General features: G+C 40.0%; 1 protein-coding gene across 1 annotated transcript; it reads left to right on the forward strand.

Annotated features, from left to right (window-relative positions):
• The first annotated feature begins 12189 nt into the window (after nt 1-12189).
• On the forward strand, nt 12190-13137 carry LOC134602014 (olfactory receptor 10A7-like). Its single transcript, XM_063446517.1, has one exon. The coding sequence runs from the start codon at nt 12190-12192 to the stop codon at nt 13135-13137; it is 948 nt and encodes a 315-aa protein (XP_063302587.1).
• Nucleotides 13138-16129: the final 2992 nt, after the last annotated feature.

A 16129-nucleotide genomic window follows, 5' to 3' on the forward strand; every position in this document is an offset into this window, starting at 1 on the left:
GGGTCATTCTCCCTCACATGTTGCGGGCAATACCCTCAATTTTATTATCCCTCTCTGGCAATCTCCTCATGTAATGCTGCACTCACCTCAGCTCTGGATATTGCTTCCCGCTTCAAATATGCACCTCAAGGAAGATGCACCTCCAACCATGGCAACACTAAGTCGACCTGCAGAGATGCTTTTAGTCAGCTGAACGCTGCTGGGAAAAGTCTCCATTATAAATTAATCTGTTGTTCGTACAGCACAGCCCTCACCCTTGCTAAATAATAATACTTTTACTCTCACAATAGTTAATGTTTTCACAACCCCAGGCATCTCTTTGATACCTTCAACTCTCTTCTTCACTGTGCTATGCCATCCCCCAAACTAACCTTTGTTGATAGCTTTGCGTGCTACTTTACCAACAAGAATAAACAGTAAAAAAAAAATAATTCATCCTCCTTCGCTCCTCTCTCTCAACCAAAGTTGAACAAAAAACTTTCAGGCCTTCTCCCCGGCCACTAAACAGGAGGTGGCTGTGCTTCTCCTTTTTTTCTTATCATACCACCACTTGTCCTCTTGACCCTGTCCCATCTCACTTTATCAGATCTTTCTCCCTTTGTCTTGTGCCCTCCTTAACACGTATCTTTAACTTCTGGCATTGACTCTGCTTTTATTTATTTATTTTTAATTTTTTTATTTACATTTTTTATTGGGAAATTCGCATCATACAAAATTGTGTATGTCAGCATTTTAACATGTGCCATACATGTTTGCAGAGGAAAAAATGCTGCTGTATTGCAGTACCCGTTTTTATGAGTAGGTCAACATCATTATAACAAATAATAATAATAACAAAATTACACAATAATAACAAAGAACAAATAAGGAGTTAGGCAAGCAATACATAATCATATCACAAATGGCAAATAGAGTGTATTGTATTATAAGTTTCACCGGCTGTCATCCCATGTGCAGCATAATAATATTTAGCCAGGGCGTGCTCAAGGGTTGAGGGAAGTTGTGGGGATGGCAGGTTGTGCCTGTTTAGCATAATATGATACCCAGGTGGACCATCTCTGTGTGTGCACATGCATTTTGTTGAAAGAAAATGCTGTGAGTTCTGCCATGTGCCTAATATTTTCCACCTTGTCTCTCCATTCCTTCATGGTAGGGATATGTGGGGATCTCCAATGTATGGGGATGAGTGACTTGGCTTCTGTCAGCATTTACAGAAGGATAGAGAGTTTCAGGGCTGTTAGTATTATACTTGTATGAAGTAACAGGACAGATGATGGCACCGCCAAAAGGGGGAGTCCACTGATTTGTCTTATGAGGGGAAGCACCCTGTCCCAAAAAACCCTAATGGGTAGGCATTGGTTCCCCTACTGGAATTGCATCTCTAACATACTTATGGGGTTTGGGGGTTCTATTTGTGTGCCTTATATGGTGTGTGATACTATCTAGTCAGCAGCTTCAAGTTGGTTTCCACCTGTTTGGAACACAGAGATTGAAAGATAGTGAGAGGGCATAACATCAATCAGGTGAGGGAGAGTTTTTCAATGTATACTTTTTATTGATTTTGTCAAATAAAAACAGGAAATAACAGAAAAAGGAAAAAAGGATAGAGAGAGAGGTACATCCAAAGTTGTTAGATAGATACAATCTGTGACATGAATTTTACATCTTTGATTAGAAAGACATAAGACACATACAATTACGGTGAGTAATACCGTTAATAACATTGGCTTTAACGTTACCCATTTTATAGGTTATCATAGCTTCATTGCCTATATACAATGAGTAATACTGTCAATAGTATTGGCTTTGATAATACACATTTTAAGGGTTGTCATACTTTCATTGCTTATGTCCAAAACACTTCTGCTTGCTCATGTTACAGGTTGCGTGAATGTGAGCGATCTCGTCTAAGTTTATGTACATACTAGTAAATATGAACGATTTGACATAAGATACATAAAGTTACGCTATGGTTGTGCAGATTCGCCAAGCGGCAGAATGTCTTAATTCCGTAAATGCTTACTAACTACTTGGATGTTTGCTTAAGGTAGCGTTCTGTACGTCCAGTCCATGGTACGTATGGAGGGGAGAGGGGGAGACCTGGAGGGAATGTAAGAATACCATAGAGGTAGTTGGTCCAGACCTTTAGTGTAAATGGACGTGTGGAATAGCTGCATCCTCTACTCATTAGGCCTTTGAGGTGTGCAAACGTTGTACAAACGTTATGTCTGCTCACTTAGTGTAGGAACCATAGAAAGACTCCCAGTTGTACCAGTTAGTGTTGAATTTGGTTGCGTTGCCTGTTGTGGCCCACACCTTTTCCTGGTTGTACGTGGAGTCAACATTAGATAGCACTTCTGAAATATCTGGGCAATGGGTGCTTTTCCAGTGTGCTGCGATGCGGGTCTTCGCTGCCACCAAAATATTGAGTACCGCATCCCTTGCTGGAATGTTATGCAGGTTGGGTACTAGGTGTAGAATATAGTTGCTCGGTGTAAGAGGGAGTGAGAGTTTGCATAGCATGAATATCGAGTTCTGTACGGATTGCCAGAATGTTTGTAAGTAGGTGCAATCCCAAAAGATGTGTTCTAGGGAGCCTACTTCCTTGTTGCATCTCCAACAAAGTGGGGATAAAGTAGTGTAAATTTTGTGTAGTCTGGATGGGACCATATACCAGCGCATGAGAATTTTAAAATAGGCTTCCCATAACGTGACACAATTGGAGGATTGTTTAGTGAATTTAATAGCCAATTCCCATTCCTCCAAAGTATATTCCATACCTAGAATGTTTTCCCATTTAAGCATATATGGTAGTTTGTTTGATGCCTTAGGGTCTGCCTGTGCTATGTAACATGTTGAGAGAAATTTCCACGATGGGTGGAATTTCGTTGTTGTGAGCCATTTTTGTCCTAACTTACTAAGTGATAGGGGGTTCATATATGATATCGATTTGGATACCAGAATATGTTTGACTCTTAGATATAGGAATATGTCCCGAGAGGGTAATTTGAACGAAGCCTGCAGCTCTTGGAAGGGCCGAAGACCATCTTTAGTGAGCATATGATGGACATGTGTGATACCCATATCTGACCACCTTTGTGTGGGCAGATCAGGAGAGAACTGCGAGAGGGTTGAGAGAGGTGCAAGGTATAGTAGCTCCTCAGAGGGCCAGACTGATTTGTTCCAGGTTTTCCAAGAGTTTATCAGGAATTTTGTGGCTGGTAGTGTAGCAGTTTTTGGGGGGGAGGATGAGGACCATAACGCATTCACCAGGGACGGTGTTTGGCTACACGCTGATTCGAGTTTGAGCCATAGGGGATTTGTCCTGCCTGTCAATATGTCTAGGCTTTGTGCCAGTGTCGTTGCTCTGTAGTAGTGTTGGATGTTTGGTATACTGAGGCCTCCCTGAGTTAATGGGCGCCACATCGATTGGAAAGATACTCTTGGGGGCTTTTTTTTCCAAATATGGGCATTGATGGCAGATTGAAAACGTTTGATGAGTTTATTAGGGAGAGCAATTGGAATTGTTCTAAAGAGATATAAGATATGGGGTAGGATCATCATTTTTACAGAGTTGATTTTCCCAAGCCATGACATATGAAGTTTATCCCATGAGCTCATCTGTTTAGATAATGCGGATAATACCTTTTCATGGTTTTCCTTGACTATGAGTGAATTTGAAAGGGTAATTTTAACTCCGAGGTAGGATAGTGACGTGGTTTTACAGTCGAATGGATAACTATTTTTCAAGGTACCTACTAGTTGTGACGTTAAATTAATAGGAAGTATTATTCTTGTAATAAGATATAGAGCCATAGGATGATAAGACCTCGGTTAGTCTTGGGATTGAGTTATCGGGGTTTGCCAGAAAAACTATGATATCATCTGCAAATAATGCGATTTTCTTTTCTCCTGCAGGAGTGGACAACCGGGGAAGTGATGGGTCTAGTTTGATATGTTGTACTAGAGGTTCCAGGCAGAGAATGAAGATCAGGGGCGACAGGGGGCACCCCTGCCTTGTACCGTTGGTGATACAAAAATCTCTGGATGTGAACCCCGTATTGAAAACTTTGGCAGAGGGTGAGGAGTAAAGGGCTAATATAGTTTTTATGAAAGCCCTTGAGAGACCAAAGGCTGACAGTGTTGCTTCCATATAATCCCAATTCAGGCGATCAAACGCCTTTTCGGCATCCAAGGCCATGAGAACCCCACTCTGTTTGCTATCGTTTGCCCAGTCTACCATGTCCATACAGTATCTGGTGTTATCGCCCACTTGTTTTCCTTGTACAAAACCGGCTTGTTCCTCTGAGACTAGGTTGGGTATAAGGGGCTTGAGCCTGTTTGCAATTAGCTTTGCATACAGTTTCACATCTGCATTTAGCAGAGAAATGGGTCTTAGATTACTGCAAATTGTTGGGGGCTTATTTGGTTTTGGTAGCGTTATTATGTAAGCCTCCAGCATTTCCCGTGGGAACACGCCAGAGTTTTTGATCTTATTAAACAGCTTAGTTATGTGAGGGGTAATTTGGGACATCAGTTTTATATAATAGTAATTGGAGAGTCCATCCGGACCAGGAGCTTTGTGTTTGGGAATAGATTTTATGGCCTGAGTTATTTCTTCCTCTGTGAACGGGGCGTCTAAAATTATATTTTGTTCTCTCGTGGTTTGTGGCAGTTTGATGTGCGAGAGATATGCAGATATCTCCAAGTTATTGGGTACATGAGTTGTTTTGTCGTTTTTAAGATTATATAACTCTTCATAGAAGAAAGCCAGTTCATCTACAATGTTATGGGGGTTGTATATTTTGACACCATTTTTGGAGGTGATATATGGTATTTTGGTTTGTAGATAATTAGATTTTAGTTGGTTAGCTAGTAGTTTACCTGCCTTATTGCCCATATGATAGAATCTTTGCTTGGTTTTCATCACCTGTTTGGTATACTGTTGAGTTTGAATTTTCTGAATGTTTTTTTGTATTTTAGTAATTTGAGTCGATACAGCTTTAGAGGGGGCTCGTTTGTTGGATTGCTCTAAATTATCAAGTTCCTGCCGTAATGCTGTATCCATAGCCTGGTGTCGCTTTTTAGCGGCGGAGCCTAGTTTAATAAATTCACCTCTAATCACTGCCTTGTGGGCTAGCCATTGGGTTTCGACGGAGGTGTCGTCGGTTGTGTTGAGTGCAAAATAGTGGGATAATGTGGAGGTTATCTTTTGCAGGTTTATGGGGTCATCTAATAGGGATTCATTTAGTCTCCATTTACCCCGGCCTGTCGTGGGGTAAGGTACTTTGAATGTGATGGTGATTGGGGCATGATCCGACCATGTTCTTTGTCCCATTGATTGATCTAAAAGGTGGGGCAAAGTTGCTTTGTCTACAAGGCACATATCGATCCTCGAGTATGTCGTATGTACTCGTGAAAAATATGTAAAGTCAGACATTGAGGGGAAGAGACTTCTCCATGTGTCATATAAATCCTGACAATGTAATAAATTGGAAAGGAGTTTTGCATTTTGGGTGGTCAGTTTGTTGGGTGGTTTATTGTCTTTACGTTTTATATCAAGTGAGGGGTTGAGGATGCAGTTGCAGTCGCCACATATAAAAATGTGACCTTGTGCCATGCGTTTTATTTTTTTAATTGTTTTGTTCAGGAAAGAAAACTGCGACTCATTAGGGGCATATATTGAGGCTACTGTCAGTGATATGCCATTCAAGTCACCTACTAGGATAAGCGTTCTGCCGTTCTTATCTGCAAATTGTTTGTGTACCGTAAATATCCAGTCTTTATGGAAAATTATCGCTACTCCTTTAGATTTGTTCGGGGCGTTGGCGTAGTAAGCTACGGGATATTTTGTTGATCGGATTTGGGAGGGTTTTTTCAGGCTAAAATGGGTTTCTTGGACGCATACAATTGCTGCATCAGAGTCATGCATAGTGTTTATGAGTTGCCTTCTTTTAAAGGGGCTGTTTAATCCTCTTGCGTTAATCGAGAGGACTTTCATCGTATTTGGCGTCATGGGTGAGTATTACTAAGGGCATTGCTACAGGGATACCATTTAATCCATATAAGTAGTTTAAGTGAACCCCTGGCAATTAACACAAGGAATCTTAACGACATTGTATAGGCTGGCCTAATGGCGGTTTGGGCCCATCTCCTATATAGTTTAATTTGTGCATTTTTAACGTCTGGACCTACGGGAAGGGGGGAGGTACGGGTATGAAAGAAAAAAGAAGAATAGTACGAACAAAAGTATTTACACTCATCTTCCTGGGTTGGAAGAAACACAATGATCATCCTTGGGTGGGAGCTAGAGTCTCCTCCCAGGGTGACAGAGGGAGGCTGAGAGCACCTCCCGACCTGAAATGATAACTTAACAACATTGCCTATCAAATAATACACGAGAAATAAACATAATTAATGAATTAACCACCAATTAGCTATGAATACCACTAATAAGACAAGGTGCTATACCTGTTAATCATTCAAAAACGCTTTAGAGGTAGGGTGTGTTAATACGGCAGTGGTCAGTTGAGCCTGCACGTACTCTGTTTAAGTGATACGTTCCGTGTCAGGGACTTTAGTGGAGTGAGGTTTAACTTGGACGTATACCCATTTACAGAGGCCTTACATTTAAATTCTCTGTTGGTTTTAACCCAGAGAAGGTAACTAAATTTGCAGCAATTTAACGTGGTATAAAGTAAAAGGTTGGCTAGCAGCAGACTGCTAGAGATCGGTATAAATACGGGAAAATAAACGATTAAACGTAAACATTTTTGAGAAGACACCGCATAGGGTGTACGTTACATATGGCAAAATACTAAGCAGATAGTTCTGTATATAAAGCATGGTCAACGTATTTAAATGTATACCAGGGCGACCTCCATGTCGATACGATCAGCAAGAGAGTTCATGGAACCTTGGGTGGAGATCTTGCCATTTGCCAATCTCCTTGAATTCTTCGGGGAGATGCTGGCTCGACCGCAGCTTGATGATTAGGAGAGCCATTCCAGAGGCCCCACGTGGTGATCATCTTCATGCCTTCCGCTGAGTTGTTCGCAATATAGTTTCTGCCTTGTCGCCAGATAATCAACTTAGTGGGATATCCCCATCTGTACATCACCTTGTTATTACGAAGAGTTTTGGTGACTGTGATAAATTCTTTCCGTTTTTCCATCGTGGCCGCCGAAAGATCTGCAAATAATGCGACCTGCTGATGTGGCTCAGGAAGTGTTTGAAGTTTTCTTGCTGCCATCAGTAAAGATTCTTTGTGCGCATAGTAGTGGAATCTTACTATAACGTCCCTCGGGACATCGGCAGGCAGACGTGAGGGTCTCGGTAGTCTGTGCATACGGTCGTATGCCCATGCAGAGTCGGGCAGGCTTGGGACTAAGGCTTGACATATAGAAAGCACGTGTGCTGGAAGAGCATCTTGGGGGATGTCGTCCGGAATGCCACGAAACCGTACGTTTTGCCTCCTCGACCTATCCTCCATATCGGCAAGCTTAGTTTTAAGAAATGTATTTTCTTCCGACAGTTTTTGAAGTTTGTCAACTACCTCATTGTGGGCCCCACACAGTTCGTCGGTTTTATTCTCCAGGTGGCTAGTCCTGTCGCCAATACTGGTGATTTCCTTTCTCAGGTCCCCGTTGATGCGGTGGAAATCAGCAGTGATCGTTGCTCTGAGCTCTTGCAGCATCCTATGCAGGCTGCGTTCTGTTATGGGAGTTTCAGAGTACTTAGAGGAGCTAGTTTCATAGTCGGACTGTCCGTCTGAAAAGTTAGAGGCCTCGTCGCCATCTTGGATTTCTCTGCGTCGACCAGATTTTTTCTGTTTGGCTGTCTCGGACAGCTTAATTTGCTTCGAAGGAGACATTAAGTAACCCTGTCCCTTCTGGTGTAGGTAGAACACGGTGTTAGGGTGCTTTAGTTGTTAGTCGCTGTGTAAAAGTCGCTTTTTGGTCGGGAAGACGGCGGAGCTCCTATGCCATGCGACTGCTCACACCGGAAGCTGGACACGCCCCCGAGGGAGAGTTTTAATGTAGTAAATGAGCTGGTGGTGCTTAAACTTATCCTGAAAGGTAGTGGGGTATGAGGTAAGGTAGGAGTCTGTATCTCCTTGAATGAAAGGGTAAGATCAGTGAGATGTATTAACAGTTTGCGCAGCATACATTGGAGTAGCCATCTTGTTAGCTCCTTTGGCAAGGAGGAGTTTTGTGAGAGGGAGAGGAGCGGTGAGCTTGGTGGTGATATGGTTGGATGCCACATGACTAATGTTGGTATGATTGTGGGATGTTGTGGTGCACAGATAGAACCAGGATCTCTCTCTTGCCATGGCACAATGCTGATAGGGAGGGTAATGAAACTAGACTCAAGGGATTTCAAGGGCTTATCAAGATATATACAAGCACAGTCCCTAGTTCTCATCAAGGTATTAGATGGGAAGTATCTGTATGCGTCATGGAATCCTAGACCCCCTCTTTTACGGTGTCTATAGAGGTCTACCATTTTAAGGCAGGGTTTTGTGAGCATCCACACAAATTTCAGACATGCAGAGTTTAGGTCATCAAAGAAGGATTTAGGGATGTTTATTGGGACATTAATTGTCAGGACTTTGATACTTCCAGTCCAGGAGATAGTGGGTTTGTGCCACCTCATAAGATCAGCTTTGATCAACAAAATTGGCCTTGAACAAATCCGCAGTATCGGGTGTCATTTTATTACCTAGGTAGTTAAGGGTGGTTTTGGCATCCCTGAAGGGGAAAGTATGTTTAATGGAGTTGCTAAGTTCCATCAGGAACTCCATAGCAAGAAACTTTGATTTATCGTGATTTAAAGAAAACAATGATAGGGAGCTGTATAATTTCATTTCTTGGACTAGTTCCTTGAGGGTGTCTAATGGGTCTGTCAGAGAGAAAAGAAAATAATCTGCATATGCTTACCGTAAACGGAATCCCCCCTAACGAATCCTGAAATATTGGTGTTTGCCATGACTGCGTTTATAAACGGTTCTACCAGTGCAAAAAGCAAAAGGGATAGCGGGCAGCCCTGGCGGGTACCATTATTGATATGTTTAGGCTATGACAATAGGCCGTTGACTCGGATATGAGCAAACGGGTGGGAGTAGATAGAATCAATCCATGCCCTCCACTTTGAGCCAAACCCCAAGTGTCTAAAATTTGTTCCCAGGAAGGGCCAGTCCATGCGATCAAATGCTTTTTCGGTGGCAGTGGATAGGAAGAGGGAGAGGCGTTCAGATCGTCTTGCTGCATAAAGCAGGTTGACTACCATGGTTGTATTTTCCTTGGCTTCTCTGGATGGGACAAAGCAACCTGATCGGGATAGACCAGCCCCCCCATCTGCAGACCCAGTCTGCTGGCCAAAGTTTATGTAAACAGTTTTAAATCGTTATTTAACAGTAAAATGGGGTGGTAACTTCTGCATAATTCCAAGTCTTTGCCTGGTTTTGTGATAAGGATAATATATGCTTATAATGTGTGTGGAGGCATAGTATATCCCTGAGTCAAGGCGTTGAAGGCGCGGAGGAAATAAGGTGCTAGTATGAGGAGATATAGTTTGTAATACCTGGCGGTGAGGCCATCAGGTCCAGGGCATTTATTTAAGGGTGATTCTTAAAAGCTGCAGTTAGTTTGTCTATTGTGATGGGGGCATCTAGTGAGTCAGCCACATCTCTGTCTATCATCTTTGTTAAGATATTTTGTTAGGTGGCTGCCTGGGTTCCACTCTGTGCTGTTGTTTGAGGGAATGTTGTATAATTAAGTATAGAATTAATTAAATTGTTTCGCGATGTCCTCTGATTTGTGTACCAGCTGCCTTTCTGAGGTCTTAATTTTGGATATAAATATTTTGGTGCCTCTGCTTCAGTGCCCTGGCCAGTTGCCTGCCACACTTGTTGCCTTGTTAGTAATAGCTATGTTTTGTGATCAAGATGGCTTGTTTGGTTTTGCTGTCAAGTAAATCATTAAGTTTATGTCTGGTCTCTGTAAGCTGGGCCAGTGAATCTGGCACTAGGGATTGTTTATGTTGATGGTCTAGGACATGTACTTGATGTAATAATGTTTGAATGTCAGCTTGTTTCCGGTTTTTAGCCTCAGGTACTAATTTCATAAATTCCCCTCAAAAGACATATTTGTGTGCATTCCACAGTGTGAAGGGAGACATGTGGGTAGTGTCATTTTCCTGGAAATAGAGGATGAGGGTTTCTGTAATATAAAACACTGCCCCCCTCTTTCCCTCAATTAAATACACTGGCCTCTCCCTCCTTTCCTCCCTCCCTCCCTCCCGAAACGTAATACACAGTGCCCCCTCCCTCCCTAATTTAATACACTGGCCCTTTCCCTCCCCAAAATCAATACACTGCCCCCTCCCCAATTTAATACAGTGCCTCATAACTCCCGCAAATTAATACACTGCCCCCCTCCCTCCCTAAAATGTATACACTGCACCCCTCCCCAATTTAACACACTACACAGGAAAGTCCTCCAAGCCCCTCTTCTCCTATCTTAAGATGACTCACCCGTCCTCAAGTTCCAGCCCTGCTCTTCTGTGCTCAAGCAGGCCAGGCACTCCTCTGGCACTGCGAGAAGGAGGGAAAAGGGAGTGGCTGGCCTGCTCTGCAGGCAGACAGGAACTCTGCCCTCTTGCAGCCGCCAGAGGAAAGACAAGGATCAGATAGAGCCACAGCACAAAGTGGCCCAAGGGCAGGCGGGCCGCAAAAATATTAATTGACATGCTTGCTCTAGACTGTAAGCTCAGAGCAGGTTCCTCATCAACCAATTGTTCCTTTAACATTTTGTAATTGTCTCATTTTTATTATTACAGTTGCCCCTTTTATAATATCGGTAAGCACTGTGGAATAAGTTTGCACTATATAAATACCAATAATAAAAATAATATTAATAATACAATAATGGACAAACATTAAGGAATAATTTTGTCATGTGTCGCAGAGTGATATATAACTTTGTAAAAGTAGTACAGTTTCATTTTTTTTTACCTTGTTTTCCAGGGGATTAATTAGTAAACATAATTATCTTTCTATTCTATGGAGGCGTACTGATTTTATGCAATTTTAAATAAAAAAATATATAAAAGGTTGTGCAATTTGCAGTGTTGCTTATTTTACGTGATTACTACTCAAGTCTTACAAATGTGATTCTCTACACATTTTTTAGACATATTTGGGGTTTTTGTGTTGTTGCTGATGAAGATCTTTGTATTTAATATACCTTCTGGAAGAGAATATTTAGTAGAGACAAGGCATGTCATCCAGAATGGGCATCATGGCGGCTACACAATATTTACACATATTTAGAACACAGACAGAAAACGATAAAACTGCACAAACATGTCAGTGGCCATAAATGTGGATCCCACAAAGCAATTTACATAACAAGGTCAGTGATAAATGTGGAATTACAGATACAACACGATAGTGACTATTAACATGTATTATTTATTTTAGTTATGCAAATGGAAAATACAGCCAGGTGTCAGGTGAGGCAAATCTGTAGAATATTCTTGCTTTGTACTTTTACTTTTTTTTTTTTTTTTTATATTCAATAAGAAAACGGTAAGTGGCGCTCAGGTTTAAGGTCTGGAAAGAAATAGTGATGATACAGATCAAGAAGTGTATATGTTAGTTATTCACTTAGAGAACATACAGTTCAGAGAATGCAGGTTATATGAGAGCTAGAGAGAGCATACAGTTCAGGGAGTGCTGGTTAAATGAGAGTTAAGAAGAGTGTACAGTTCAGAAAATGGGGGTTGTAGGAGAGCAAGAGAGCACACACTGCTCATATTCTCCTATCTGTATGTATGTTTTTACCTATCTTCTCCAATTAATGGTTTTACATATTATCAAATAAAGTGAGTGATGTTTTATAATTTTGGCTTTTTGTTGTGTCGACCCTTTTTGGGACTTCATTTTATTTGTTGTATAACTATTAATTAGGCTTGTTGGTTATGTTAACTCTGTGTGACTAATTAGCATTCTTTTGAGGTGATGATTGTAAGTGTATTAAGAGCAATTAACAAAAGTGCAAGAACACTCACTCTTCCTAAAATAAAACACGTCATTTTTACTCAAAGCCTATTGGAAGCAAATGTGACTTTCAAAATATTACAATCTGTTTCGGTCCTCTGAATAATTTCATTTTATGCTTTTAGGAAATGCATGAAAACTACACATTGGTCACAGAATTTATTCTTCTTGGATTTCCAAATCTGAAAAGTTTCAAGATTTTCTTCTGGTTCATTCTCCTTATTACATACTTTGCTGCGATGTCTGGAAACCTTCTCCTTATTTTTCTGGTTTCTATAAGCAGGAGACTACAATCTCCTATGTATTTATTCCTTGCCCAACTGTCTGTATCTGATATATTTCTCATAACAAATATTATACCTAGCACACTACACATTGTGCTTGGTGATGGTGGAACTATGTCTTTTGCTGGGTGTTTAGTGCAATTTTATGTGTTTAGTGTCTCTGAAGCCTTTGAGTGTCTTCTTCTGACTTTGATGGCTTATGACAGATACCTAGCCATATGTAACCCTCTGCACTATAGTTCTTTAATGAATCATGCAATTTGCATTAAGTTAATTATCATGTCTTGGTTTCTAAGTTTTTCTATAATATTGATTGACACAATATCAATATCTAGACTCCATTTCTGTGGACCCAATATCATTGACCATTTTTTCTGTGATCTTAGTCCACTCTTGAGCCTTTCTTGTTCAGACACTTCTATAATTATGCTAGAAGTTAGTATAATGAGCATTCCTGTTATAATTTTTCCTCTTATAATTATTATTATTTCTTACGCATATATTGTTTTAACCATTCTTGAGATTTCATCCAGCACTGGAAGATGGAAAACCTTTGTTACTTGCAGTTCCCATCTGACAGTGGTTTCTATATATTATGGGACACTGAGCAGTATGTATGTTCTTCCAGGTGGAGAACAATCCTTGACCACCAGCAAAGTTCTGTCTCTGATGTATACAGTGGTGACTCCGATGCTTAATCCGGTGATATATAGCTTTAGAAATAATGATATTAAGCAAGCCTTGAAGAAATGTTTCAATCAATGCAATCATTTAAATGTCCTAAGTAAGTAATATCCAAATTAGCAACATGAGAACACGAATCTCCTTGGTCATCAAAAAGTAAATAAAGTCCAAATTAGCAGCATTAGAAAACTTCTCCCAGTTTGGTCTATATTTTGTAACTTGGTTTCAACTCATTTTTACTGAGGAGTAAACAGTTCATATTGATAAGTAATCCCGATGATATTTTAGAATCGTTATATTTATTTATTTATTTTTTTATTTTTTTATTTTTTTAATTAATTCAAAAGTTTATTTTGTTAGGCCATAATAGTTGACCTGAAACAATATCTGTTATGAAGAATTTTTCAAGTTCATCTTTTATTGCCTGAAATATGCACTTCAGTTTGAATTCACACTTTAGAGAATACCTTTGATTGTGTTCATTGTAGTTTGGCTATACTGACTTAAAATTATTGTTATATTTTAAATAAATATATTGTATAATTTATCAAAATACAACCTATACTATTTTTTTTTTTTTAATTTAGATTTTTTATTTTGTTATTAATAAAACATAAGTTATTACAAAAGCAAAAGGTTACAAAGCAGCAAAGTACATCAAGTATATCACATCATAAGACATCAGCAAAATGTTACCAAGCAGCAAAGTACATCAAATATATCACATCATAAGACATCAGATTGGGACAAGCATGCAATGACTTTCCAAGACATGCATTGACTTTCTATGACATGAGGTTGGGGGCCTCCGCATGGAAATTGGATCAGCTCGTACAGGGTTGATACGATAATATAGAAAACAAATACCAACATAATAAGGACATAACAGAACATGTAGAGATTTGGAATATCATTATGAGTAATAGTATGAGGCAGGTTCGTCTTTGAGGACACCTTTGTTATGACTATCCGCGTCCGTAGCCTGGCTTTAGCTAGCATAGTGATCATTTGACTACTGTGACTACTGTGACACGCTACTGATCCGTTCTCCTGTGTAAGCTTTTTGTGGGTTGGTATGTGTCAATAATCATCTGTTTTCCTGTGGGAGTACTCAAATAGTAATTGTAAAGCATAATGTGAAACAAATGGTACATGAGAGGGGAGGTTTAGAGTGACCCGCAGTGTGGTGTGACTACAACTCAGGGGTTAGGGGTTAGGGGAGGGAGGGTTGGGATAGAAGGAATAGAGACCACGGTTTCCAAATCTTTGAGTATGTTTGGAAGTTTTTCGATTTCGCATAGGTAATCTCTTCCATTCGTCTATATTTATTTTTAGAAACATACACTTTGATTTTATATGTTTTTATGTGATTATGCAAATACATTAATACATTTCAGAGTGTTCTTTTGAGCCATGAACTAATTTTATAGTTGGTCACAATGTCATTGCTCATATTATAAAATATCATATTTAGAATATCCTTCTGTAGGCAAACAAGCTTAAACTATATATTCTGCAGCGAGAGTTAAAATGTTAGAGAAAGACACCTTACAGAGTCATTCATCCCTTTCCAAGATTAGAGATTCACTCTCTTTGCAGAAGAGATCCTCTCCCCCAAAACCGACCACATCACTTTTCAATAATGACATTCTCACAATTAAGGATTCCCTTTAATTAGAAATCTCCCTGACCATCATCTGCCACTTCTCCCTCACCCTGGTAGTCTTAGTGATGCACCTTGATATTAAGGATGGGAGAAGTCTCGACTTTTGAAAGACATACTGTGTTCTTTATTTTGTAATTGATAGGAATATTTTGGGATTCTGCTCGTGTGCCTATAATAGAGGACAAAACATAGTGCAAATATTGCTAAAACACTGCAATAAAGCTTCTGGTGATCAGAATGCACTCACATATTCCAGGAAAATAAAGCGTATTATGGGTGCCTCCCCTTGATGGAAACGGGGGGTATGTTCCTTTAAAATTCCCTCCTCAAGTGATGGCCAATAGGGTATCCAGGTCAGTGAGAAGATCCAAAAACCGCAACCAAAAGGAATACTTAAGGCTATTTATTCACTTAGAAAAGGTATAAATAAAATATCATAAAAACAATAATAAGAAGAGATGCTGGTCCTACGCGTTTCGTCCTTATACAAAAAGGACTTCCTCAGGGACCTCTTTCAGTGAATAGCATTCAACAGGTACATAAAAAACAGCATCCTAAAACGCTAACATTAAAAACATCTTATATAGGGCTAATCCCTTCAAGTCATTGGTGGGATAGTGGGTGTCTTCTAATCCTGTGGTTCCGATTCGTCAAAGTTTTCCCTCAGGTGTAGCCGCTTTGCCGAAATGAAAAAAGCCGGGTCCATTCAAATCACCGGCCACTTCCGCATTCGTCATATGCCACGCTTGAGTCACGTGTTAGGTTGTTCATCACATGATCGACGTGCGTTCCATATTCGGAAGGGAGAGAACATGACTGTGCGTTCCACAGCATGCCGGCAATCTAGAAAAGCAACTTTCTTATACCTAAAGTTAGTGTACGAGCCTCTAAGGATAGAAGACTGTTAAATTTCATTCTATGATCACATAGAATCTCTTAATAAAGAATAATAATATGTCCTCTAAAAAATCAGTTTGAAATATTATTTACATGAATGGAAACTTCCTATCCAAGTGTATCATTCATGATATATATTTTAATAGTGCAAAAGGTGATAATAATTATCAATAATAATAATAGTGAGATAAAAATAATAACAATATATTTATATGTTAACAACAATATTTTTATATTTTCTACGATTCTCTCTGTGCCAATTTTTTCTCTTTATTGCCTCCTCTCCAATGGGGTTGGATTTGTTCTATCCCTATACAACGCAGACCTTTTAAACAGAAGGCTGGACAGCTGTTGCAATGGAGGGGAACTGAATGGGTATCCAGTTTTTTCTTTATATTATTTATATGTTCTAGAAGTCTAACCTTCAGACATCTCTTTGTACGACCAACATATTGGCTACCGCACGGACACTGAAGAAGATATATCACACAGGTCGTGCGGCAGCCAATCTCTGATTTGATAGAAAAATGTTTCCCT

This window comes from Pelobates fuscus, chromosome 3 (assembly GCF_036172605.1).
Source record: "Pelobates fuscus isolate aPelFus1 chromosome 3, aPelFus1.pri, whole genome shotgun sequence".
Lineage (NCBI taxonomy): Eukaryota > Metazoa > Chordata > Amphibia > Anura > Pelobatidae > Pelobates > Pelobates fuscus.